General features: G+C 35.3%; 1 protein-coding gene across 1 annotated transcript; it reads left to right on the forward strand.

The window, feature by feature from the left end:
- The first annotated feature begins 502 nt into the window (after nucleotides 1-502).
- On the forward strand, nucleotides 503-24,573 carry LOC112754647 (nuclear-pore anchor). The gene is made up of 48 exons (XM_025802346.3): nucleotides 503-959; nucleotides 1,077-1,223; nucleotides 1,348-1,446; nucleotides 1,641-1,769; nucleotides 1,873-1,965; nucleotides 2,051-2,116; nucleotides 3,208-3,297; nucleotides 3,399-3,476; nucleotides 3,738-3,847; nucleotides 4,655-4,775; nucleotides 4,871-4,963; nucleotides 5,321-5,369; nucleotides 5,969-6,072; nucleotides 6,172-6,240; nucleotides 6,554-6,694; nucleotides 6,793-6,897; nucleotides 6,986-7,099; nucleotides 7,682-7,760; nucleotides 9,810-9,862; nucleotides 10,229-10,302; nucleotides 11,529-11,631; nucleotides 11,735-11,869; nucleotides 11,971-12,069; nucleotides 12,379-12,420; nucleotides 12,537-12,590; nucleotides 12,691-12,870; nucleotides 12,963-13,010; nucleotides 13,195-13,245; nucleotides 13,781-13,864; nucleotides 13,957-14,031; nucleotides 14,132-14,316; nucleotides 14,407-14,509; nucleotides 15,639-15,755; nucleotides 16,691-16,783; nucleotides 17,370-17,528; nucleotides 17,606-17,659; nucleotides 18,189-18,302; nucleotides 18,478-18,555; nucleotides 18,969-19,118; nucleotides 19,208-19,279; nucleotides 21,087-21,242; nucleotides 21,324-21,377; nucleotides 21,679-21,745; nucleotides 21,831-21,898; nucleotides 21,980-22,108; nucleotides 22,330-22,431; nucleotides 22,598-22,772; nucleotides 22,956-24,573. Exons 1-48 carry the CDS (start codon nucleotides 654-656, stop codon nucleotides 24,266-24,268), a joined length of 6,180 nt encoding a protein of 2,059 aa, XP_025658131.1. The 5' UTR covers nucleotides 503-653; the 3' UTR covers nucleotides 24,269-24,573.
- Nucleotides 24,574-25,171: the final 598 nt, after the last annotated feature.

The raw sequence follows: 25,171 nt of genomic DNA on the forward strand, positions 1-25,171 counted from the left end.
GAATTTAGAGTAAATGGTCAAATTAATTCTCGGAATATTTTTTTAATCAAATTCGTCTTTCAAAGATTTTAAGTTATTTATTTTAGTCTTTTCGTCACTTTCGTTGCTAATGACATCAAAATTTATTGATATGACACGTTAAATGACACTATAATATCAATCCTAATTTAAGGAATTTCAAGATCTCAAGTTTTTCTCTAAATTAAGTTTTGATTTGATCTAATTTCATAAATTTATTATATTAATAATTAATTAAGATTTATAATCTGTTATGTGTATTGTAGTATCATTTAATGTGCCACATTAACAAATTTTAGTACCATCAACAAAGAAAATAACAAAAGAATTAATGCAATTAATTTAAAATATTTAAAAAATAAATTAAATTAAAAAAATTTTTAGAGATTAATTTAAAAAACCAATGATATTTTAGGGATTAATTTTACCATCTACCTCTAGATTTTGGGGGTGAATATTTATGCTGGACCGGGTCGGGTATTTTGCAGCCGTTTAAATCTTTCACGTTCATCAAAATTCTGGTCGTTTCCATTCTCTTCAAAATTCCCACTTCTCTCTGAATTGATTTCCATTACTCTCTTCCTCTGTCGACAAAAAGCCTGTTCTCTTTCTTCCGTAATTAGGGCACAAAAACGATGCCTTTGTTCCTCTCAGACGAGGAGTTCGCGCGGTGCTCCGGCGACAGCGCCACTGTTGCGGCGAAGGCTGACGCCTACATCCGCAGCCTTCTCCAGGAGCTCGACACGCTCCGTGCCCGGTCACACGCCGCCGATATCAACGCCGAGCAGAACTGCTCCCTCGTCGAGCAGAAGTTCCTAACCCTCGCCTCCGACTTCTCCTCCCTCCAGTACCGTGTCTCTGAACTCGAGTCCGACATCGAACGGCGAAACCGTGACCTCGTAGACGTACGATCGCAGAACCACCAAGTCCAGCTCCAATTGGTACTGAATTGTTCAACATTGCCGCTTTGAAATGTTTCGAAATTTCAATTGCGTTTTTCCCCGTCTTATTGTCCTGGTTTAATTCTTTTCTCCCCCTCTTCTGTTTGGTTTTTGTAGGTTGAGAAGGATAGGGAGATAGAGAGGTTGAGGACGGAGGTTAGCGAGGTTCACAAATCAAAGAGGCAGCTGATTGAGCTCAATGATCAGAAGGATTTGGAGCTTAGTGAGAAAAATGCTACCATCAAGAGCTACCTTGATAAGATTGTGAGCTTTTTCTTTTTCAACTTTTTTGAATCTGAATTTTCAGGTGGTGTTGGTTTTGTTTTGTGTGGTTTGGTTTGTTAGTTAGGGTGAAGAGTAATTTTGATGATGCTGTTTATTGTTGAAGGTTCATATGAGTGAGAATGCTGCTCAGAAGGAGGCCCGAATAAGTGAACTTGAAGCAGAGCTGGGAAGGTCTAAGGCTGCTTGTACTCGCTTTGAACAGGTGTTTTCCCATTATTCTCTTTTATTTTTACTTTCCTTTGTTTTACAAAGCTGTTTTATGTTTATTGAAATTGGATTCAATTCCTTAAAGGAGTTGCTGTTCTGTGAAATCAAATTTGTGTCTAAATATATTTATTGTTCTTGTGGGAATTCTCTGGTTGCATCTGAGTATGTTGTGTGTACGTGTGTGAGCAGGAGAAGGAGATTCTTGAGAGACAGAATGCTTGGCTTAATGATGAGTTGACAGATAAAGTTAATAGTTACTTTGAGCTTCGAAAGAAACACACAGAATTGGACGCTGACATGTCTTCCAAGCTTGCAGATGTAATAATCTAGTTTAATTTTTTTTTTAAAAAAATAATCTTATTAAATTTGTTTTCTTATGTGTTTCCTTTGATAATATTTGATTTATTGTCATTGCTTTCAGGTTGAGAGGCAATTTAGTGAATGCTCAAAATCTCTGCAGTGGAATAAGGATAGAGTGAGGGAACTAGAAACACAACTTAAATCCTTGCAAGAGGTTGCAAATATTCCATGGGTCATCTTGAATTGCGGTTGCTTTTATGTCCCTTTACTGATTGATCCTTTTTCCTTTTCCTTTCTAGGATTTAATTTCAGCTAAAGATGCTGCAGCAGCAAACGAAGAGCGATTATCAGCTGAACTTTCCACTGTGAGTTAATTCTGGAATTCTTTGGCTTTATTAAAATCTAATAGGTTCAGCCATTGTATACAGATTAATTATGTAGACTCCTCTGCTTTTTATGTTTTTGGACTAGATGAGGAATTGAACAAAAGGAAATGAGAAATCTCGATTCTGAATTAAGACAGTTTCTTGCAATCTTGAATATGATGAAATAAAGGAGGGGGTGGAACATAATAAAGTCATGTGATGTGACTACTGGATTAATTTTCCGTACCAACTATCGCAAGTTTTTCCCGCCCGGAGGGGCGGGGGGCGGAGGTTAGGGGATAGATAGTAGATAACAGCATACATTAGTTTCAGAAAAGAGGGAGACAACTAGAGAGAGATTTTGAGAGAACAGGTTGAATTTCCAATGTTTCATTAATTCAAATGAATGTCTTCCCAACAGGGAATACATATGTATAGAGGATTAGAGGTGTACAAATAATCCTCTATTGTCTAAACTTTTCTATATTTTAGGATACAACTGACCTCGTATGACAGTGGCCTGATGAATGATAAGATACAAGCTACGGCACTAACCTTTTGATATCTAAGCTGCTGAAGATAGTCTTTTTATGCCCTGCTTCACTATCCAGCATTAATATGTGCAGCTTCAAATGTATGGACTATTTTTATTTTGGAGTTGTTTTTCTAAATTGCCAAATATTTGAGTTTATGATTTGGCAGTGAAGTCAATTTTATGAAATAGAAGATAGGTGAAGTGCAGTTATGATGCTGACTGGAAATGTACAAAAGGAAATTCATGTAGGAAAGTTCTTAGGAAAGCAGCAAAGGTGCCACGATGCTGGCCAGAGCCTTTGCATAATTGAGATAGTAACCTTTTTTAAGTAGCAATGAGCAGAACACCTGAGAGTCAAATTGAAGTGTAAAAATAAGTCCATCCCAGACCTAGATAATGTTTGTGGGCATAGATGTATGTTTTGTGGAAGTAAGATTGATTAGGCAATACATAAACTCTGGTCCCCTCTTTAGAAAATAAAATTATAAAATAAACTTGATTTCTCATTTACTTTGTAAATTATTTTTGTATATTGATTTTTTTATTTAATTTTTAGGTTAACAAGCTTAATGATCTATATAAAGAGAGTTCTGAGGAGTGGTCAAGAAAAGCAGCAGATTTAGAGGGAGTGATCCAAGCAATAGAGGTGAAGTTTGATTGTAATTATGATGTTACTGTGGATTGGAATTGCTTAGATTTGAAAATTGTGTATTTATTTATTTAATGTTGCTTGTTTCTGTTCAACAGTCCCAACTAAAGCAAGTTGAAGATGATTATAAAGAGAGATTGGAGAAGGAAGTAACTTCTAGAAATCAGGCAGAAAAGGTATTATTCTTTTTTAGTCACTTGATATTAAGAATCTTATTTGCTTTCTTCTCATATGTGTAATCTGTTTTTATTTTTGAAGAAATAATAATTGTTGTAATATGGTTCCGTAAACTGGAAAGTATTTTTTATTATTATAGTTATACTTGTATATGGTGAATGCTGGATGACATTTTGTCTTTGTTCTCGTTTCATTTGTGCGTAGTAGATTTCTTGTCAAACTATGTTATGTGCTAAGGTGCTCTGTTCGGTTCATTTTAGGAGGCTGCTGATTTGAAAGGAAAGCTTGAGAGGCTTGAAGCTGAAATTGAGGCAAGAAAGAAAACAACTGAGCCAAGTGATCATTCACTCAGCATTTTTGCTGCTGAACCGTATGCTGATCACAACTTTTTGCTCCTTTGAACTCAAGTTTCCATATTTTTCCTAATTTCCTGAATTTTCTTGGCATAAGTTGTTGAAATTGTCAAGCCCCACAGATGCATCATTGTATATTTTAGCAATTATTTACATTTCAGATGATGTATGATATCGTATGTCCCACAAATTTCTGATGCCGATGGATCATTATGAGTAAAAATGAGCTGATTTATGCATAATCCTGCCACTTCATTCTTCAAGATATCAGTACTGCCAGATTGAAGTTACTTTGTGATGCAGTTGACATCTTATGTCCCACAAATTTCTGATGCCAAATGGCGGAAACATGCTATTCTGTCATGTTCTTTGCTAGTTTAGTTAATAATTTACTTATGCTGGGATTTATTTTTTGCTTTGTGGTGTTGGAGTATTATGGTTGATCAAACATCAGATTATATAACTTAATTTTGCAATTCACTATTAGGGGAAGTTTTCTTCTGGTTTAGTGATGAATAGAAATTTAAATGAACAAACTTATTTCTACTAATTGTCTCAAGAGACTCTGATTTGTTTCATGGTGGGTTTGTGGCAGTGTAGTTGTAGTAGGGAGACGTTTTTTGTATAAATTAGTCCTGTTGTATAATTTAGTACATTTTTATCTTGTAAGAAATAAATTATCAATATATTTTCATGGCCATGATTAAGAGATAATGTGTAGGCCATTGTCTATCTAAATGTATATTCAATGTGTTGTGTTGTGTGATTCTTCAATGACAATATGCACTGACATAGTTTCTTCAACCTTTTCTTTTGGATCACAGGTGGACGGCATCAATTGAAGATGATAATATGGCAGATGAAAATAATTTGCTTGTCACGAAAATTCCTGTTGGTGTCTCTGGGACAGCATTAGCTGCTTCACTCCTGAGAGATGGATGGAGTGTGAGTTCTCAAACCATTACTTCTTGTACTGGTGTTGTCGTTTCTTTAGATATGTGTATATAAATGATCTTACTGTATTGTTTTATTTGCTAAAGTTGGCCAAAATGTATGCAAAATATCAAGAAGCTGTTGATGCACTGAGACATGAGCAATTGGGTAGAAAGGAGTCAGAGGCAATCTTGCATCGGGTATGGCTGACATTTGTCTATACATTGTATGCTGCAATTGACTTCTCTGAAGATCCTTGTGTTTTTCGAGTATCAGAAAGAAGGATATTTTGTTGTTTTAGTTTGTCACTTTGTTGGGCCTTTTGGCACATATTATAATTGACTAGTAGTTTTGTTGTTATGTCATGCTTACATGATTTGGCTTAGTACAACTATCTGCTGGTGCTGTGGAGTTTGTAAATTATGCTCTCATTCAATTTCAATTTATTTCATTTGTTTGTTCTTGATTGACAAATATACACTATTTTGAATTGTATGATCTTTGAATATATGATATCCCTCCTGTACAGTATGTTGAAGCTGACTTTTTGTTTACAGATTCTGTATGAGTTAGAGGAGAAGGCTGAAGCTATTATACACGAAAGAGGTATATAAATTCATTGATTGTTTAGGAGCTTGCTAAATAATCTGTGAATAGAGGATATTAAAGGAAAAAAGTTTTGCTGAGAGGCACTGAAAGGTGCATGTCTCAGTAAAGAAAGACATGAAACAAATTAAATATATATTCATTATTACACATAAATTTACAAGGAAGTGATGACTAATGGTTCATTGAGACGGTTAATTGCTGGGGAAGGATAGTCACCATACTGGTATCCAATGAGGAAAATGCACGTAAACAACTCTATTGTGTTGTCATTGTGGTGAGGAGGTTAGAACTCTATAGGGTGGGACTGGAAAAAAATTGGAAGTGTAGGAAAGATGCAAACCTCTCGGTCTGAAATACCCTTTACTGTTTTCTTCTATTTTCTCTTAAATAACATGAGGAAAGATAGGTTGCTCTGGTTCTGCCCAAATCTGGGTTATTCACTATTAATTGGCCTTTTCTATCTATTTGATTCCAGTTCTCACACCATGCATGCATGGTCATTGTTACATTGTTGTTAATAACTGTCTAGACTCAGTCAAAAACAACGAAGATAGGCTAGGCTTTTACACTATATTTATTATACATCCTCCATGCAGCGGAACATGAAAAGATGGTTGAAGCATACTCCTCAATGAACCAAAAATTGCAGAACTCCTTGACTGAAAATGCTAACTTGGAGAAAAGTATTCAGGAACTGAAGGTTTATACATAAAATACTATTTTATCTATTGATTAATCTTTTACCGTTAGATGTAAAATTTAGCTCTGAACTTTTCTTTTTCATCTTTGTTTTTTTCAGGCTGACCTTAGAAGGCATGAACGGGATTATAACCTTGCACAGAAAGAAATTGATGACCTTCAAAAACAGGTAAAGATGATGGTTTTCTTTGTTCCCTAATAGTTGATAATGTGTTTTGTTATTTTATCAGTGTATTTATTTTTAAGCTTTGATTGAAGCTTTTGTCAATGCCAGTAGTCATGATGGAGGATAGTAAGTGTGTTAGCTAAAGGAATACCAATAAAATAAAATAAAAATTTCATCTGGTTTATTGGGCAATGGGCAGGCCCTTTTAAGTGGAAGAAGATTTTGTGGTTGTTCTAATTGCAATTAAATCGGTGTTGTAATGTATTAGGTTATCCATTATGTGTTATTAATAAAAAAAATGATTGATTCATTGCAGGTGACATTACTTTTGAAGGAATGCCGAGATATACAACTTCGTTGTGGATCCATTGGGTATGATATTGTTGAAGATGTTGCAAATATAGCTTCAAGGACAAATATGGAGACGGAAGCTGAAAAAATAATCTCAGAGCACCTTGTACGGCTTTGTTGGCTTGATTTTCCAATAAGCAGTTCTCTATTTCTCAAACTTGTCTGATACATCATTACATTTGTTCAATTCAAATTTGGATGCAGTTAACCTTCAAGGATATTAATGGTCTAGTTGAGCAGAATGTTCAACTTAGAAGTCTTGTTCGTAGTCTTTCTGGCCAGATTGAGAATCAGGAGGTGGAGTTTAAGGTCAGTTAACTTTTCGTTATCAGCACAGTGCAAACTCTTGATAACATATGGTTCTTTTTTTGTTACCCCTTTCTACTATAAATTGTAGGAGAGGTTGGAACTAGAGCTGAAAAAACATTCTGATGAAGCTGCTGCAAAGGTTGCTGCTGTTCTGCAGAGAGCTGAAGAGCAAGGGCGCATGATTGAATCACTTCATACATCAGTGAGTTTTCATCATATATATATATATATCTCATGGGGTAGGGTGCTCTTTTTTTCTGCCATAGGTTTTGGCATCTGTTGAGAACGTTGTAGAAAACTGTTAGGGACTTGGGTATTATGGGGTGCTCAAAGTCCACATCGAATAGTATGGGATGCTTGATGTTGTATATAAGGAGAGTGGTTCTTCCCCCTTATTAGCTAGCTTTTAAGGTGTGGTTTCCCACTTTCCTTAGATACTTAACAAAAACCTAATAGTAGATTAGATGAAATAAAGGATACATAGGGATTTGGGTTTTAGAAAGGAGCCCAAAATCCAAGACTAGAATAATCTGAACTATAATTAATAACAGGACTAGAATTATCTGAACCATGTAGCTGCTGGCCTCATTTAGTTAAAACTGCCATGTGGTGCTGTTTTCTCTTTGGGTGAAGAACATATAACATATTATACATGTGGAATTCAAGTACTGGAAGTTTATATCACCAAACTTTGTATTCATGTTATCAAAGTTTTAACTCTTTTCATTGTTTTGTTACCCTGATATTTCTGTCAATCAGTTCTTATTGTTGCTACGTGATGTAGGTTGCCATGTACAAGAGGTTGTATGAGGAAGAGCATAGTATTCATTTATCCCAGACCCATTCTTCAGAAGCTCATACAGGTTTGTTTGTTTGTTTTTATTTTTATTCTTTTAATTTTGTTTTTTAAATAAAAGAACAATAAAAAAGAAGTGCTATCTATTAGCATACTTATGGTAAAAGGAAAAGAAAAATACTATCCATACGCCAAACACTCTTGACACTTGTATAAAAATACAGTTGTTACTAATTAATTGTGTACTTAAATTATTTTTTAATTAACAAGACAAAGAGAACATGTGTTTGGTTGTTAATAAAATACTGGTGTCAAAACGGTGTTTATTATATAGCGTGTATATGTAGCAGAATTGAAAGGAAAATATATGTTTGTTGCATTTTTCTCAAGTGTATATAATTTTGTGCAACAAATTTTGAGAGATATTAGGGGCTTGAGACAGAAGCTCGGTGTCAGTGGTTCTTTGTTTTGGTGTTTGCCCATATGCTTTCAATTCACTTTCAGTTCATATTTTAAACCCATGAGAAATATAGCTAATGCATTCAATGTTATTACCTTAATTGGTTTCTGTTTTTAAGTTTCTTTCCCCTTACTGCTGCTTTTACATGTTCTCCTGGTACTTGAAATGTAATGTTCTATGGTCATGCTTGAAATTGAATTCTATTGTTATTCCACATTTCCATTAAGAAAATATTTTGGAGGGGTGCAAATCATGTTAACCCAAGAGTCTTTAACTGTAAGTAATTATATTTATGTGTTTTAGGGGGCTTTTTGGACTGATGCTCGATTAAGAAGTTTTTTAAAAGGCTGTTCAGCCACAAGCTGTAGACAGCTTTTGTGGCATAATGCAAGGATTTAGGTGGATGACTTTGGGGAATAATGTATATGTAATGGGGATATGGAACAGTTTTGATGCACTACTTTTTTTCTTGAAATTCCCTTCATTGTATATAATTCATAAAAATATAATTTTCTACTTCCAAGACTTCAACCCAAGACCTTTTAGTTAGAATATAAGCACATATTATTATAGCACTTTTGGTCTTCTTTTGTTCTGTTTTATTCTGCTATTACTTCTAGATATCCAATTATCCATCTTGTACTATTGTTTTTTCTATTATGTTCATCCCTTATCCCCAATAAAATTTTCTTCTTTATATTTTCTCCTATGTTTATTCAAGCTTAGTAGTAAGTTCTTTATATGCTTCCTATGTTCATCTTGTACTCTTTCTATTGCTTTGAGAATGGTAGCACAAAGAATGTAAAATAGTTGTCATATCGATATTGTATATGTACTGATGTACCCGTTTCTCCGGTATTCCTAGAATAGTACTTTTTTATTTTAAGTGAAAAAAGTAATTAAACACCTCTGAACTTTAAGCTCACATGCACTTTACCCCCAAAACTTTTGAATTTGCAATGCGCCGCTTTGAAGTTGTCAAGTGGTGCAGAAAAGGCCTTATGTTAACTTTTCCCCCTTTTCAAATTTCGTTTATAATAAAGGGTGGTGTTGTCAATAAAACACTTAAAGTGAAGGGGTAATTTTGTATGAAAAGGTAACAGAGACATCTTACGGCTGTCAAGTGAATATTTTGAAAGTAAGAGTGTAGTGGGCATAAGAGCCAAAGTTCAAGGGGTTAGTTGCATTTTTCCTTCCCCAGTTATGTAATTAATTTTGTGTTAATACTGCTGTGATAACATAAAAGTTTGTCGTATGGATCTTGTTAAAGATTTTTCTATATTATTGCGCCTGTTTGTATTCTGTTTTTGTGCTGTTTCCTAGGTTAGAAGATTACATATAACCTCCTTGGTTGTATTCTTTGTCATGTGTTTATCAAAATAAATAAATAAAACTTCAGTTGTATGTCAGTTGAAAAGTTTTGCACTGCATGTTGATTTTGCTTGTCTGACAGAGAAATGTGTGAAACACTATTTAAATTTTATTTTACCAGAAAGAGTTTGTATATGCAGTAAAGTATCATTTTTTTATTGCATAGAATGCCAATATGTGTTAAACATTGTATCCTAACAAAGCTATAAGCATTTTGTACGTTAATTTTTAGACGACAACTGCTATAAAGTATTGTTAATTAAGTGCTCTTTCCATATCTTTCAGTTGTCAAAGATGTCGGTAGAAATGACCTTGCTGCTTTAATTGATAGTTCACAGGTAAAGTAGATGTTTTGATTATCGGAAACAATGTTTCAATTCCATATTTCTTTTTTGGACCCACTCTGCCACATGTTCATTAAGAACATTATATATGATTCCTCTCGTGGAAAAACCCTTTGAGCTTGAAAGTTGAAATGTGGGCAAGCCCATTTAACTAATATTAGCTTTTGTTAGTTCTGCAAGGAGAGTTTAGTCTTCTGCTTCGTTAGTTATTCTTGTTTACAGTATATAAATCAATGTCTCACTTGGCCATAGATGATTTCTTTTTTATCACCTCAACGACTAACTTCATTAAGCTTAAGGTCTTTTTGTTGAGCTTTTTATATCAAAGGTTTGTAATATATATTGTTTTCATTATCAAAGGAAGTGGCTAAAAGGTCCTTGGAAAAAGCTGCAGAGCGTGTTAGATGCCTTGAGGAAGATTTGGCAAAGGCTAGGTAAATTGTTTATTTATTCTAAGATATTCTCTCATGATGCATCATATTGATTTTGTATACTGTTGTGAGAAGTAATTACATTAAAATATGACATGATGCAAATTATGTACTGTAGGGAGCTAGTTAACTCGATGCCAATTATAAAAAGTTAGGTTCTCTCTTGCTCAATACATTTACACGGAACCTATTTGGTCTCTAATATTTTGTTACCATAATTTCTACAAAAGTGCATCTAAGTAACAAAATCAGAGATTTAAAGATTGAGAGAATCTGAAATATTTTTTATTATGAGTGCTAATACTGTTTCCTGAGAATATATAGTTGGAAGAGATGATTTGCAGAGTAAGCTACATGGGGGTATTTTACCTTATGTTGCTGATATGGCAGCTACTGTAACTTGTGTCTGACATAATGAAAATTTCTTTTGACATGACACATATTCATGATCGCTGGTTATATATCACTCTTTACTGATCTTTGGTTAACCTCAATGCTGGTTAAACATACGGGATACAAATTTTGTTCAATAAAACTCTTTAATAGAGTTTCAGAGAAGAGAAAGTTGAGAGATAAAGAGAGTAGTAGAGAATTGTAGAAATGAGAACCTGCTCATATTAGAGTACTGAACCAGCACTTATATACATAGATGAGGAGAGTGTTCAGCATGCTAGATGAAAGGGGTAGAAGGGTCCTTACAAACATAAGTTAGTTAGGGACTGTTAGGGAGGAATCTATCCTAGTTTGCAATTCCTATAACTGCTCTATTATGTCCCCTGAAATTGGGCTCTCTATAACTTTGAAACTGTTATATGTATCTTTTCTCTCAAACTCGGGAATTTAGCTTCAGAGACAGCCTTGGTCAGCACATCTACTGGCTGGTCAGTTGTGGGAATGTGAGCAACCAGTAATTTTCCTTCCGTTTCAACTCCATTCTTTTTTGTTCTATTATGCAAAACCGGGTTATGAGCTAGCATTATGGCACTGAGGTTGTCACAGTACACCACTAGTCTTGTACAGTTTCTGGTATGAATATTATTAGATCTGATATTGAGGTTGTTGTTGCTTTTCATACTTCATAATAATCCTCCCTTTTAACGGAACAGTGGATAATAAAATCCTTCTAATTTAAATAATTTTATTTCTTTATCAGTCATCTTTTACTAAAACCTGCATAAATTCTGTGTAGCTTGATTGGTTTCATGATTTGGACTTTTGTGTATCTTCAGGAGTGATATTATTGTATTACGATCAGAACGTGATAAAATGGAACTCCAGGCGAAGTTTTCTAAAGAGAGACTTGATAGTTTTATGAAAGAGTTCGAACACCAGGTAATTGATGGAAGTAATGTGTTGATATTTTAGAAGTAATGGACTTTTGTGTATCTTCATGGTTGTCTTGTACTAATTCATGGATTCTGGGTTGATATTTTAGAAAGCTGAAGCAAATAGCATTTTAGCAAGAAATGTGGAATTTTCTCAGCTTATTGTTGATTACCAACGAAAATTACGTGAAAGTTCCGGGTCATTGAATGCTGCTGAGGAGCTTTCAAGAAGAGTTACTATGGAGGTTAAGATTTTATTCAATTACAGTGCTGAGAAGATTTCACTTTTTGTAACATTTTTATATAGTACCTATTTATTAACTCACTGCCTGCCCTTATTTGTCAGTTCTCTGTTTTAAAGCGTGAAAACGAAGTATTATCAAATGCTGAAAAGAGAGCATCTGATGAGGTTCGTAGTTTATCCGAAAGGGTGCAGCGCCTGCAGGTACTGATAATTTCTTCTTTGTGTTCTTTCAATATGACCTAGGAACTACAAGGGGCCTGGTCTAATTAATGGACTCCTGGTGAGTCCCCTAAATGAGTATTGGGTGAGATTGTGGGGTACGGTAAGGATAAGGGGATGAAAGCATTTTTGTAGATTGAACCCTTTTGATCTTCCATGATTTTCCTAGTTCTAACTGACTAAACAAGCAAGAGATTGCATGCTATATTATGCATATTCAAGATGATGCTTATGTTAGCTTGCTATATTATGTTTATTCAAGATGATGCTTATCTTATGCTTCTGTTGCAGGCTAGCCTGGGTACCATACAAAGTGCTGAGGAAGTTCGAGAGGTGTCTTATTGTTATTATTGTTATTGTTATTGTTACTTTTATTTTTATCGTACAACCCAATTCCATTTTGCTTTTATGATTTTCTTTTGAAAGTTTTATTGGTTCGAAATCTATAGGAGGCAAGAGCTGCAGAGAGGGTAAAACAGGAAGAGTATATAAAGAAATTAGAGGTTTGATTTGTTCGTTTCCATATGAAACTTCCTATCACCTAGTGAACCATAATTTTTCAACTTGAGAAAGTGCTTTTTGGGTTAAATTGTACCTTTTCAGAGGGAATGGGCAGAGGCCAAGAGAGACTTACAAGAAGAGCGGGAAAATATGCGGAGACTCATGCAAGACCGTGATCAAACCATAAAGAACACTATGCGGCAGGTTGAGGATTTGAGCAAAGAGTTAGCTAATGCATTGCGTGCTGTTGCATCTGCTGAATCTAGGGCTGCTGTGGCTGAGGTGCATGTTTTAGATTTACACTTCTATATGCTGGAAAAATTCTCTTAGCAAACTGTTGTGACAATGAAGATTACTTTGTTCCATATACACAGGCAAAACTCTCTGGCCTTCAAAGAAAAATGGGCTCCGTTGACGATAAGGTTTAGTTTCTTCTATAGTTTTTCTTTTATTTTTCAATGATCTTGCTTGTAGTTACACAAGAGCCATGAATGTAGAGAAACTTGCAAGTTCAACTGCATGTCTATGGTTTTCCATCGAAGGAAATACACTATACTAGTTTTTCTGTTTACTATAATTTATTTTATTACTGATAACTGATTGTAGGTTTCTGAAAAGGTTGGTGTAAGTGGACTTCCATCTAGCTCAAGTGATGAGGTGAGCGTAGAAAACAAATAACTTAATTTGGCTTCTGCTGCTAAGTTAGTTTGTATTATATGAAGTGAGTGACTCCAATATGGAGACATAACCAATGTGCACATAAAAGCTTTGCAGCATAATAAAATCAGACCTGACATTTTATCCTTTTTATTTTTAAAAAGATAATTTATTTTCATTATAAAACAAAAATAGCACTTGACTTACTATCTTCTGTCTATGAGACTGAGTGTGTGTGCTTTTTTTCCCTGTTTTTGTTGTTTTCTATTTTTTTACCTCCCGGGGGGGGGGGGGGGGGTCGTTTTTGTTGTTTTCTATTTTTTTTATCTCCCGCGCGGGGGGGTGGGGGGGGGGGGGGTTCTGGTGTAGTGTTTATGCCATTTAATCTATGGATAAGAGGAAGTAAAAATTATTTTGTCTACTGACTGTAAGATCCCGCGTCATGTGGAGCGCTTCATATATCCTTTCAATTCAAGTCATTATCAATTGTGTTGTATTTGTTCATAACATTGCCCCCGTAAAACAACTGACACAGGTTGATGGTGAACTACAAACAGCAAAAGCAGAGATTGAAAAATTGAAAGAGGAAGTTGATGCTAACAAAGCTCACATGCTACAGGTTTTCATTTTGTTTTTGTTTCTTTATCCCTAAAACGATTAACTTTGTGCTTCACACTAATAACTACTTACATTTTATATTTTACATTGAAGTATAAGAGCATTGCTGAGGTTAATGAAGATGCACTCAAGCGCATAGAAACTGCACATGAGAACTACAAAGTAGAGGTAAGTTGCTATAGTTAGATCTTCAAAGCTGTTTGTCTTACATCATCCTGAAGTTTTATTGTATTTAAAAATTGTTTATATTCTTCATTATCATATGTAGGCTGAGAATGAAAAGAAGGCTTTAGAAGCTGAAGTTCATTCACTTAGAGAGAAGGTGGCAGAGCTTGAAAATGAAACTAGTCTGAAATGTGAAGAAGTGGCTTCAGCAAGTGCAGGCAAAGACAAGGCTCTTGCATCCGCTTTGGCTCAAATCACAACTTTGAAGGAAGAAATTTTAGCCAAATGGTAAGTTGTGTATACTGTAATGTTTAGTATTCTGCTTTTTTTATTTTTATTTTTATTTTTTTATGTATTAGGTGTTTTTTCTGCCTGTAGTTCTCAAATATCAGCAATGGAAGTTCAAATGTCTGGCTTTAAAGAACAGCTGGATGAGGAGCATAAGAAGTGGCGTACTGCTCAAGACAATTATGAAAGACAGGTTTACTTATGTTTGCTTTGACTGCTGCTTGAGTCGTGCATTGGAAGTTTAACCTAATTTTGGTGACTGTCAATACTAAATTTCTTAACAACAACACTAATAGAGTGAGGGAAGTGTCTAGAAGCTAGAAGTGGTTACTGATCTGTTAGTGTGTAATGACTCTACTGCCCCTTTTCTCTTGCTAGATGAAGTTCACTCCTCTCTATGTATATAAGCACCGTTTCAGTGATATTATGATTCATTATTCAGAATTATCAAATCCTGTTTCTCTCTAGTTCTCTCTACTCTCACAGATTCTCCAACTCTATTATGGTATCAAGAGCTTCAAATTACCATGGCATGGATCCTCCTCCGTCACCTCTGCTGGTGACTCGGCCATTGCTGATGGATCCTTCTTTTCTGCATCCTCAATCGAACATCCTTCCCCTTGCACACCTGCCCTTCTTCTCCATCTCCTTCCGTATCTGACCCTTACATACCTCCAAACACACAAATTCTAGCACAGACTAGTCACTCGGTCCATGGCTTGAGGCCTCCTACCTACCCCTAACACACGTCCCTTACACAAACGGTCCTCACACCAACCCTAGCCACACATACACTCCTAGCGTGAACTGCAAAGCCTCAACCTTGCCCCACCTTAAGCTTCTCCTCTCAACCTCAAACACAACCACCAGTATCTGGTCCTAAACTTGTAGTTTCCCTCGAACCTAGGTTTGTAGGTGATGCCTTTGACTCACCTCAGTGGCTTGTTGCAGTGACAGAAGAATTTCAGGTCCTAACTCTACTTGGTCCTTAGTGCCTCTTCCCCCAGACCACACTTGCCAATGGCTGCAAGTGGGTGTTCTGGGTAAAATAGGACCCAGAAGTCAGTGTCAACAAGTTCAAGGCATGCCTTGATGCCAAGGTTTTTCTCCAAAATGTTGGGTCTGATTACTCGGAGACCATTTCACCTGTGGTGAAACCAGTCACCATTCAAATAGTGCTGACCCTGGCTCTCCAATGATTTCTGGCCTTAAATTGTCCGATGAATTTATTTTATTTTAATTTATTTTTGCATACTCATATTCTCGGAAAACTTTGTTTCCTTTCTCATCACTTAATCCCTTTGTGACATATATTATCATAGGTTATTCTCCAATCCGAAACAATTCAAGAGTTGAAAAGAACATCTGAAGCATTAGCCATGCTGCAGGGTGAGGCATCTGAATTACGAAAACTAGCTGATGCTCAGAAATTTGAAAATGTAAAGTTTCGAACTTTAATCTTATCTTCTATTTCTCTGCGTACTTCATCATGAATGCAGTTAGTGTGTTTTCCTGTTTCTTATATTGTTTATTATAGAAATTCCACGTCGTGTTATTTTGATTTACTTATTATATTTTTTGCTTTTACTTATGCTGTGTTGCAATTGTAGTGAAATGTCACTTGATCAAGTTACTGTATCTATTGGTGCTGTGTGTCTCTTCTTTCCGGTTCTATTTTGAATGAAACAGTGATGATTTTTCTCCATTAGAAAGTTGAGTGAGTGGTATTTTGGTTTAAGATGGTGGACATCTTTAAAATATACATTTTTCTTGTCATTGCTGCTAGAGTTCAATAGAAAAATACTACATTATATAGAAGGTTTTTTGAATCACATAAATAAGAACATCACATACTGAGGTAAAATGGAGCAGTATAGGGTGAATAACTGGACTGGGGAGTGAGAGTAAGGAAGTTTACAGCTGGTATCTGTCAGTTCACCAGGTTCATAATTGTTATTTCAAACTTGACCTTCAGTTCAGAGTTTCAGAGAAAGCTGAGTGTTCCTATGTCTTTTGGATGAAAATGGCAATCCAGTCCAACTTGTTCCCTTTTTGTATCTTCTGAATGAGGTTGGCAATGGCAGTTTGGCAATACCATGAATTGGAACTTCAAATGCACATGTTCTTGACTGACATGTGAAACTTGCACAGTGTGTCTAGTGATTCTTTCATAGTGCTAGTTCAGTTGGATTTTTCATTTCTTCCTGCACTGGGATTTCCCTATAAGCCATGTGGTTTACTGTTGCATTTGTCAGTTTGTTTTATGCTTTGTCTACTTTATATATTCTTTCCTATTTACTGAAATTTTGGTTTGTTTGATTTTCTGGATTGATGTACCGATAATTCACCCTGTTTGCATATTTGTGTTTTGCAGAGTCAACTGAAGGCTAAGTGGGAAGAGGAGAAGACATTGCTTGAGAAGGCAAGAAATGATGCTGAGAAGAAATATGATGAAATAAATGAGCAGGTTTTCTTTTCACCCGTTTAGTTTGACTTATGCCTTATTCAGTTATCCTTCAGTGTTCTTGTTGAATTATTGTGTCCTAACTTGCTCTTATTGTTTAGTATTAAACTGTTGTCTACCAACACATTAAAAAATTGTGGTCCATTGATGTGTATATGAGGAATTCATTATTTATAGGACTGTTAATTTATTTGGTATCTTTGGTGAGTGTTGGTTGCAGTTTGCAACCTGAGATCAGTTACAGTTAGCAAGTCTAGTTAATTACTGTCAATGTGCAGTCTGTGCCACTGCCAGTAATTGTGTGAGAGTTTGTCTTCTCTTTGATTTTTTTCTTTTTTTGGTCATACAAATGGCCTCTTCCTCCTAACTCTGGATTTTTTCTCTATCTTCAACTCAAAATATAAAAGAAAAAATGAGTCACATTGTAATGCAATTTAAACAGCATGCCCATAAACTGTATTTGATAGCAGGCAGTAACACTGTTTCTTCCTTGTGGCAAGCCCACATAGTGTGAACTGTTTTTGTTCTTTATATTTTATTGCATTGGTTTCTTTCAACTTGTGTGATTGATGTCATCAACCTCCTTCAGAATAAAATACTTCATAGCCATCTTGAAGCTTTGCATATTCGGAGGGCAGAGAAGGAACGCAATGCTGCTGGTATATCATCTGGAAGTAGTAGTGCAGATACAATTGGTGATGCTGGTCTTCAAGCTGTGATGACTTATCTCCGGAATTCAAAAGAAATTGTAAATCCTTGTCATGTGCAGCAAATTTGTTTCGCTTGTATATTTGTATATTCATTTTAATTTCTCTACTTTCACAGTCAGAAACAGAAGTGTCAGCTTTGAAACAGGAAAAGCTGCGGCTACAGTTGCAGGTAAAACATTGGATCCATCTTTCTCTTGTTTGTCATGGCATGGTGTGTCAGCATCATGCTACTGTTAGTTATAGCTTTCTTCAAATCATACGGTAGTCTAAAAAACTGAAAGGTGAATGATTTGAATATGTACTTAACATTTTACAGTACGTTGCTCTAATATTAATACTTTGAGTTGTTACCTGATTTCTTTACTCATACTCTTTGTATGGCGGCATCAGGAGAGATTAAAAGCTATTGTTATGATTCAGCTTTGTGACCTCCCAGTTGTTGCATCAAGACTGACCTCTATTTGTAAAACAAGACCTTGATTCTATTGCATGAGTAATATAACAATTTGTATATATGTATAATATAAGAATTTGTATTTATTCTCATTCAAACAATCCGTATCTTGAGCAATATATTTCAGTCTTGTTTGTTCATTTGAAGGTTTAAGCTAAAGAAATTCATTTTTGTCTGGAGTTTTTTCTGATCTGCTATGTGTATTTAATGACATGTTTTTCTTCGGTTTCTTGGTTTCATGTAGCTTGAGGGTGCTTTAAAGGCAGTTGAATCTGCACATGCATCAGTAGAGGCTGAGCGTGCAAAGTCAAAATCTTGCTTGTCCACTGAAGAAGAGTTCAAATCATTGCAACTTCAGGTTCAGAATCCTTCTTTCATGATCTGCTACATTGCTTGTGATGTCATATTAAGCTGACCTGTTTTGATAGTAGTGTTCAATGAACTATATAATCAATCAAATAATGTGCCTTTTTCTTTTCCTTCTCACTCCCCTTCTCTCTTTCTTTTTCCCCTCTTTCAACAATTATCTGCAGGTTAGGGAGATGAACTTACTTCGTGAGAGCAACATGCAGCTTAGGGAAGAAAATAAGCATAATTTTGAGGAGTGCCAGGTACATGAATACATGAAGTACTTTTGGTCATAAAACCACAATTAATTATAAGGAGATAGTGACAATGAGTAGAAGGTATTCTTAAAACAATATAAGGATTATATTCCCACTGATTGTAAAAAGTAAAATAAAAAAAAAAATAGTGGTTGCTAAAGGATTATTCTTTCTCTGGTGATAAACCCAACTATTAATAGGATGAAATTCTAATCAAGTGTAAAAAAATTGAATTTTATTCATAATTTTTTAATTTCCTTTTATGTGATATAGAAGTTACAATTAATTATAGGGAGAGAGTAGAAGGTATCTTTAGAAGAATTTAAGAATAAAATTCTAATTGGATAAAAAAAATTATTACTTATGCATGTGTTTTTTATCTTTTAATAACAATAAACCCAATGTTGTATCTGTATTAGAAATTGCGTGAACTAGCACATAAAGCAAGAGCTGAGGTTGAAAATCTAGAGAACCTTCTGAAAGAAAGAGAAATGGAGTTGGCTCTTTGTAAGAACGAAATTGAAGGACTAAAAAGGGAGAAAGATGATCTCTGTCATAAGGTTTCTGAGGTATTGCATCCTGAACATTGCCAGTAACATTTAATGTTACTGTGTTGTTTTTTATCATTATCTCTTTTTAAAACTTTTCTTCACTTCAGTTGCTTGAAAGGAGTAAAAACATTAATATGGAGGACTATGATCGAAGCAAGAAACTTGTTCGAGATTTGCAGGTAGTTCATATTATCCATTTATATTACTTTACTGTTGTTATGTAACATTTTCTTTCTGTTTTAACTGTTGATTTTGTTGCACATTAGAGATGTGTTTCATATTATATTACATTCATCCTGTCGTATCTCTTCAAAACTTTAGATGTTCCTTTGTACCTGTCTGTCTTGGATCATCAGCGTGTAAATTGTGTTACCCTTCTCATGTATTCTGTTTCATGTTGATGCCACCATAGTTGAAGTATTGCATAGCTTAGTCATATGCCTGTAAGTTTTATTTGTGGTACATATGTAATTATGTTCTGGAGGAAAGGCTTAGATACTATCAAAAGCAAGTCTCAATGCTGTCCGTTATTCTCTGAACAAAGCCTTATCCTACTAGATGGGGTACGCTTCATGAATCCGATGACTTCATTGCGTCTTGTCCATGCATAAGGATTCGACATTGGCTGTTGAATGCCAAACACAATCCTTCTCTCTTCTTTTTTGGGCTTGGGACCGGCTATGTAAACATAGGTAGAGTTGCTCTCCGTTATTTTAAATAAGGAAAATATGAATATAGTTAAAAGTGGTACTTTTATTAACAGTTGATTAGCTAGGTTATCAAATTTCTTTGCCTCTTAAAAAAATTTCCCATGCACTTAATATTTTTTGGAGATGTTAACTGAAGCATTGAATTTTACCCAGAATGCTTATGAGCAAATTTTACCACATCCATAAGATCAACAATATGGTGCTTGCATGGCATCCGATGTTCAGCAGTAAAATGTCAACAAGTTAAATATTATGAAAGATGAGAATGCAAAATGGATTAGTGGGGACATTAAGTACGTAGAATTCAAAATGTGTATGGTTGAGATAGTTGGGCTAGTGGGAATTGTAGAGTTGGTAGAATCATAGGTGGAAGAGGAGTTGATCAGATGGAGGGTGGCACTTGCTCTCGCTGGTCTTGTAGAGGGATCCATTCTGCATTTGCTGTTAGATAGCTCTGATTACCGTAAAAGTAAAACCGAGAGGATTTGGGTTGAGTAGTCTTCAAAATGACGAATCTAAATTCGAATCACAATAGCTTAGATTGCAATATATATAGGTGAATTATATTAGGTATAAGTTAGTCATTTACTTTGTAATCCCTAAGTGCTGTGCTGACACAGGTAGTTAGATTGGACTCTACACGTTAGAATGTGCTCTAACCAATCGTTCCATCTTTAACACTATTTGTTCTCGACCTAGAGGGAGACTATTTTGGATAGAGAAAATGCTATCTGTTTGGATTGAGAAAATGCTTTCTGTTTTCAAGTTTTGGAGAAGGAAAAAGTGTAAATAGTTAGACCTGTATAGTATTTGTCTGTTTTATTCTTAAAAAGATACTGAATATAGAAAATGCCGAAATTGAAAATAGAAAATGAAACACAAACTAAATACATCCTTAGGGTTTATTTGGTAATTGTCTGAAGGCAAATATACAGACACACCAGGAGATACAAACCTATTTGGAGAAGAATGTGAATATAAATAGGCCCAAAGTAGCCTGATTTTTTGTCCTCCAAAAAACTGGGATATGGACAGAGCCATACATTTTTTCTTCTCATGATACTTACCAAACACAATGTTACTTAGCATAATTATAGAAAGTAGTAAAAGTTCCTCGACAGAAACAGAAAGGTAGCATCTTTCATCTGTGAGGAGTACTAACTTTTACGTATACAGATTCACTTGTTAGATATAATATTTTGTTTTACTCTATATTAAGCAATATAGCATCTTGGTATTTATTATTGTGTTTACTGATTTTATTTTATCTTATCAGGAAAGACTCAAAGAAAAGGATTCTAAACTAGACGAAATGGGGAAAACTCTTTCTGTAAAGCAGGATTCAGTTGCACGTTTGGAGCAAGACCTATCAAATTGCAGAGTGGAACTAGCGGAGAGAGAAAAGAGAATTAATGATATTTCACAATCTGAGGTCTACATCATATTCTCTCTTATAAAAGCTCTGGAAGGTTCTCCTGTTTCTTACGAAATTTTGTTATTATTAATTTCTCAGGTTAGCCTAAAACATGAAGTGGACAGGCAAAAGAAAATGCTGGGTTCATGGAAGGTGTATACAAATTTTTGTTTGAAAAAATAGTTGTATATTTATCATAAAAAGAATAATCGATTGGATCCTCTAATATGAGAATTTTTGGATGGTGAAAGTGAATATTATCCTTGTTCTGGTTATATGATTTAATTTATTGTTTTGAAGAGTGGATAGCCTTTCTTGTAACTTTAAAAGATTTCTCATTTACTGGATCCTTATCCTTTATCCTATTAATATATTCTCCATTTCTGTTTTTGGTGATATTTTGTTGTCTTCAATTATTTTGTTTCATCCTATGTTTCCTTGTCCATAATTACAGATCAAGAACGAGTCATTGTCAAAGGAGGTTCAACAACTTTCAAAGCAAGTAGATGAAATCAAACAAGGTTCTTAGCGCCCCCCCCCCCCCCCCTCTCTTTCAAGTTCTATGCTTACTTGTGGCTGAAGTATATTTATTATTTGAATTTTCAGGGAAAAGGTTGACTACTGATACAACTGGTGATCATGCAATGAAAGAAGAGAAGGACACCAGAATACAGGTTTGCCTGAAAGTGGTTCAACCCTTTATTTTTGAAGAAATTTTATCCAGCATGTATTAATTTTGTTATTTCTATTTCTAGATTCTTGAAAAAACAGTGGAGAGACAGCGAGATGAATTAAAGAAGGAGAAGGAAGAAAATCGAATGGAGAAAGGCAGACGAATTAAGACCGAAAAAGCAATAAAGGATTCTTACAACAATGTTGAGCAGGTGTTTTTCCTGTTTCCTAAATTGTTTTTTTTTGCGTCTCTTGATTAAATATGCATTGTGGTTCACCCCAATAATGGATTGACGTTGACTCTCTCATTGTATGTTTCCCAAATTTTTTTGTTTAGAAAAATTACAAAAACTAATATTGCCCTATTAAAATTTGATTTTAATACTCCCTCTTTACCTTCTTACTTCTCTTTTATTAATTGATTTACTTTCAGGAGAAAGCAAAGTTCATTAATGAACTTGAGAGGCACAAAGAGGCTCTAAAACGATTATCTGAGGAAGTTGAAAAGGTTAAGGATGTTGGCAGTCTTCCTGAGGTAATGATGTAAAATAGTGGCTTGTCCAAGCTGGGATTGCCTTGTGATGTTCTGACCTGATGTTACTTGCTATAACCTACGAATGTTTTTAATAAAAGCTCAAAAAGAAATCTCAGATCTGATATTGATTTTTTTCCCCTTTTGCTTTTGTTATAAATTTTCTAAGGGAGCAAATGCAGTTCAACTTCTTTCTGGAACCAATGTTGATGACTTAGCTGCTCCATATGTATCTGCTGTTGAAAGCTTTCAGAAGGAAGCTCATTCAGTATTTTCTGAGCTTGGAGACCATGGGAACCTTGGAGATGCAACGACAGTTATGGATACTTCTGCTGCTGCTACAGGTTTATTAACCTCTCTTTCTGCAGTGTACATTAAGATTACTTTAGAAACGTGAGTTATGGCGTGAGTCTGGCAAAGGCAGTAAAACAATGAATGAAAATTTTCTAGATTTCAAACCAGGCTTTCTGCATAATTAATTTTTATACCTCTGTTTATACTAATAATAGTGCGCTAACACTTGGCAGCTTCTGTGGTGCATGCACCAACCTCTAGTGTCGTATCCTTGCCAGCTGTTGGTGTAAGCGGGTTACCACCTAAAGCCACCACAGATACTGATAAAAGACCTACATTTTCCCGGCCAACTGCAGAACCCCGTAAAACTGGTAGGAAATTGGTCAGGCCTCGTCTGGTAAAACCTGATGAGCCACAAGGTGACACAGAAATGTCTGATGCTGAAGGATCAGGTAAGCCTGGGCCTTCTGAGGGAGAACCTCAAACTGGTTTTGCTCCATCTCAGCCGTTAGCTCGTAAACGTGTCGCTCCTACCTCTACTTCTGAGTTGCGGGAAGAATCAGTTGCAGTTGGGGAGAAGAGTTCCGAGACGCTCATGTTGAAGAAGTCGAAGGGATCAGAATCCCCTGGAGATAGCGGTGAAGATCAACCTGCTACAACTCCAGAACTTACTGGAACTAATCTGGCTTCTGAGGAACTTGAAAGGGGTGAGTTGCCACAAGGTCAAAATGCTGGAGTCGTTGAAGCTGAAAATGAAGACGGTGAAATACCTGTAGGAAAGGATGAGGAAGCTATCGATCCACAGAACTTGGATGGTACTAATCAAGAGGAATTACATGATGACAAGCCCATTGATTTAGAGGAGAATCAGGATCAAGCAGCTGAATTGAAAATGGGGTCAGATGATATGCAAAGGGATCAGATTGAGGCAGAAAACCAGCCGTCATCGTTTGCAGTTGCTGGTGAGAGAGAGGAGGGAGAATTATTGCCAGAAACTGGAGAACTTGAGGGTGGTAATGAGGAAAACCAAGATTCTCGGGAAGGTCAACCTGAGCCTGTTAGAACGCCTGAACCTTCCCCTACTAGGGCTGATGATGAAGCGCTTGAGGCAGGAGAGATCAGTTCTCCTGTACTTTCAGGTGATGATAAAAATGACGAGGGTGAATTGACAGAGGAGGCTGGTGATACTCTTGACAAGGCGTCCGATGTTAACGAATCAACAGTTGAGACATCTACTGCCGTTGAGACTGATCAGGTGGCTGAACCTACTCCCAGTGCAAGTGAGGTTGCACCGGCTACCATTGCTGTAGAAACTAGCTCCTCAAGACTTGTTACAAGGCAAGCCCCTGCTGAAACAGACGATGTAAAGCAGACATCCCCTCTGAACAGTTCATCAACCACCATAAATTTGTTAGAGCGAGCCCGAGAGAGGGCCCAATTGAGACAGGCTGGAGTAGTTTCTACTGGTGGGAGAGCACGTGGAAGAGTTCTGCGTGGTCGAGGCGTACGAGGTCGCGGACGCAGGCCGCCTACTAGCGAGTCTTGAATCAACGAAATAGTGTGTATGGTTAAATTATTTTGACCATGCACTGCTATTCTAAACCATTCGTAGTCTTAAAAATAGGGCAGTATAGAGAGAATCTTATCTGTAAATGGGGCTCAGGTTCACGTAAATGCAATGGTTTATCATGTCTTAAAAGGATGTGTACCCAAAATAGGAAGCATGGGTTCCTATTAATGGTTTACATTTTGATAAATTAGATTTGTGACACTAGTATTTGTTAATTACTAGAATATAAAATTTTATATGCACCAATACTTTTTATAATTTGAAAATTGATTATTTTCAAATTTTGATACGTTATTATTAACTTCATTTATCATTCATTATTGGAAACATCTTTATAAAAATTTGTAGCTTTTGTCCTTTTTCCTTCACAAAGACGTTGTGTAGCAAGATAAATTAATTATACTAGATAGGATAAATTTAAGTGTTATGTTTTGTATAGGATAATGTTATAAATTTATAATGTTTAGAGATTGATTAGTTAATATAAATTAATATTGAATTTAAAGATAGGTTTGCAAAAAAATATTGTACAAAGTAATATTTGATTATATTAAGTAATAATATAGTTTAATATAATTATTCAAGAAAATTTAAATATTTAAACGAAATATACTTTATTTTTTTAGGGATATAAATTTATTAATTAAGAAGACATTTTTTGGTTATTGTAGTTGTCAAAAATTACATCTATATTTGTTTTCATCTTTAGCCTTTGGTTTTATTTACAGATTTACTCTACTGACGTATTATTTTTTTCCTCTTGTTTTCTTCCCTTTCCAAAATATTGACTTGTTTATTCTAAATGAAGACTATAAATGATGTTTTAAGAAAGAAAAAGTATACACTCTTAATATTTGTAATTGAAAATTGTTACTATTA

The sequence above is a fragment of the Arachis hypogaea genome, chromosome 16, assembly GCF_003086295.3.
Source record: "Arachis hypogaea cultivar Tifrunner chromosome 16, arahy.Tifrunner.gnm2.J5K5, whole genome shotgun sequence".
NCBI classification, from domain to species: domain Eukaryota; kingdom Viridiplantae; phylum Streptophyta; class Magnoliopsida; order Fabales; family Fabaceae; genus Arachis; species Arachis hypogaea.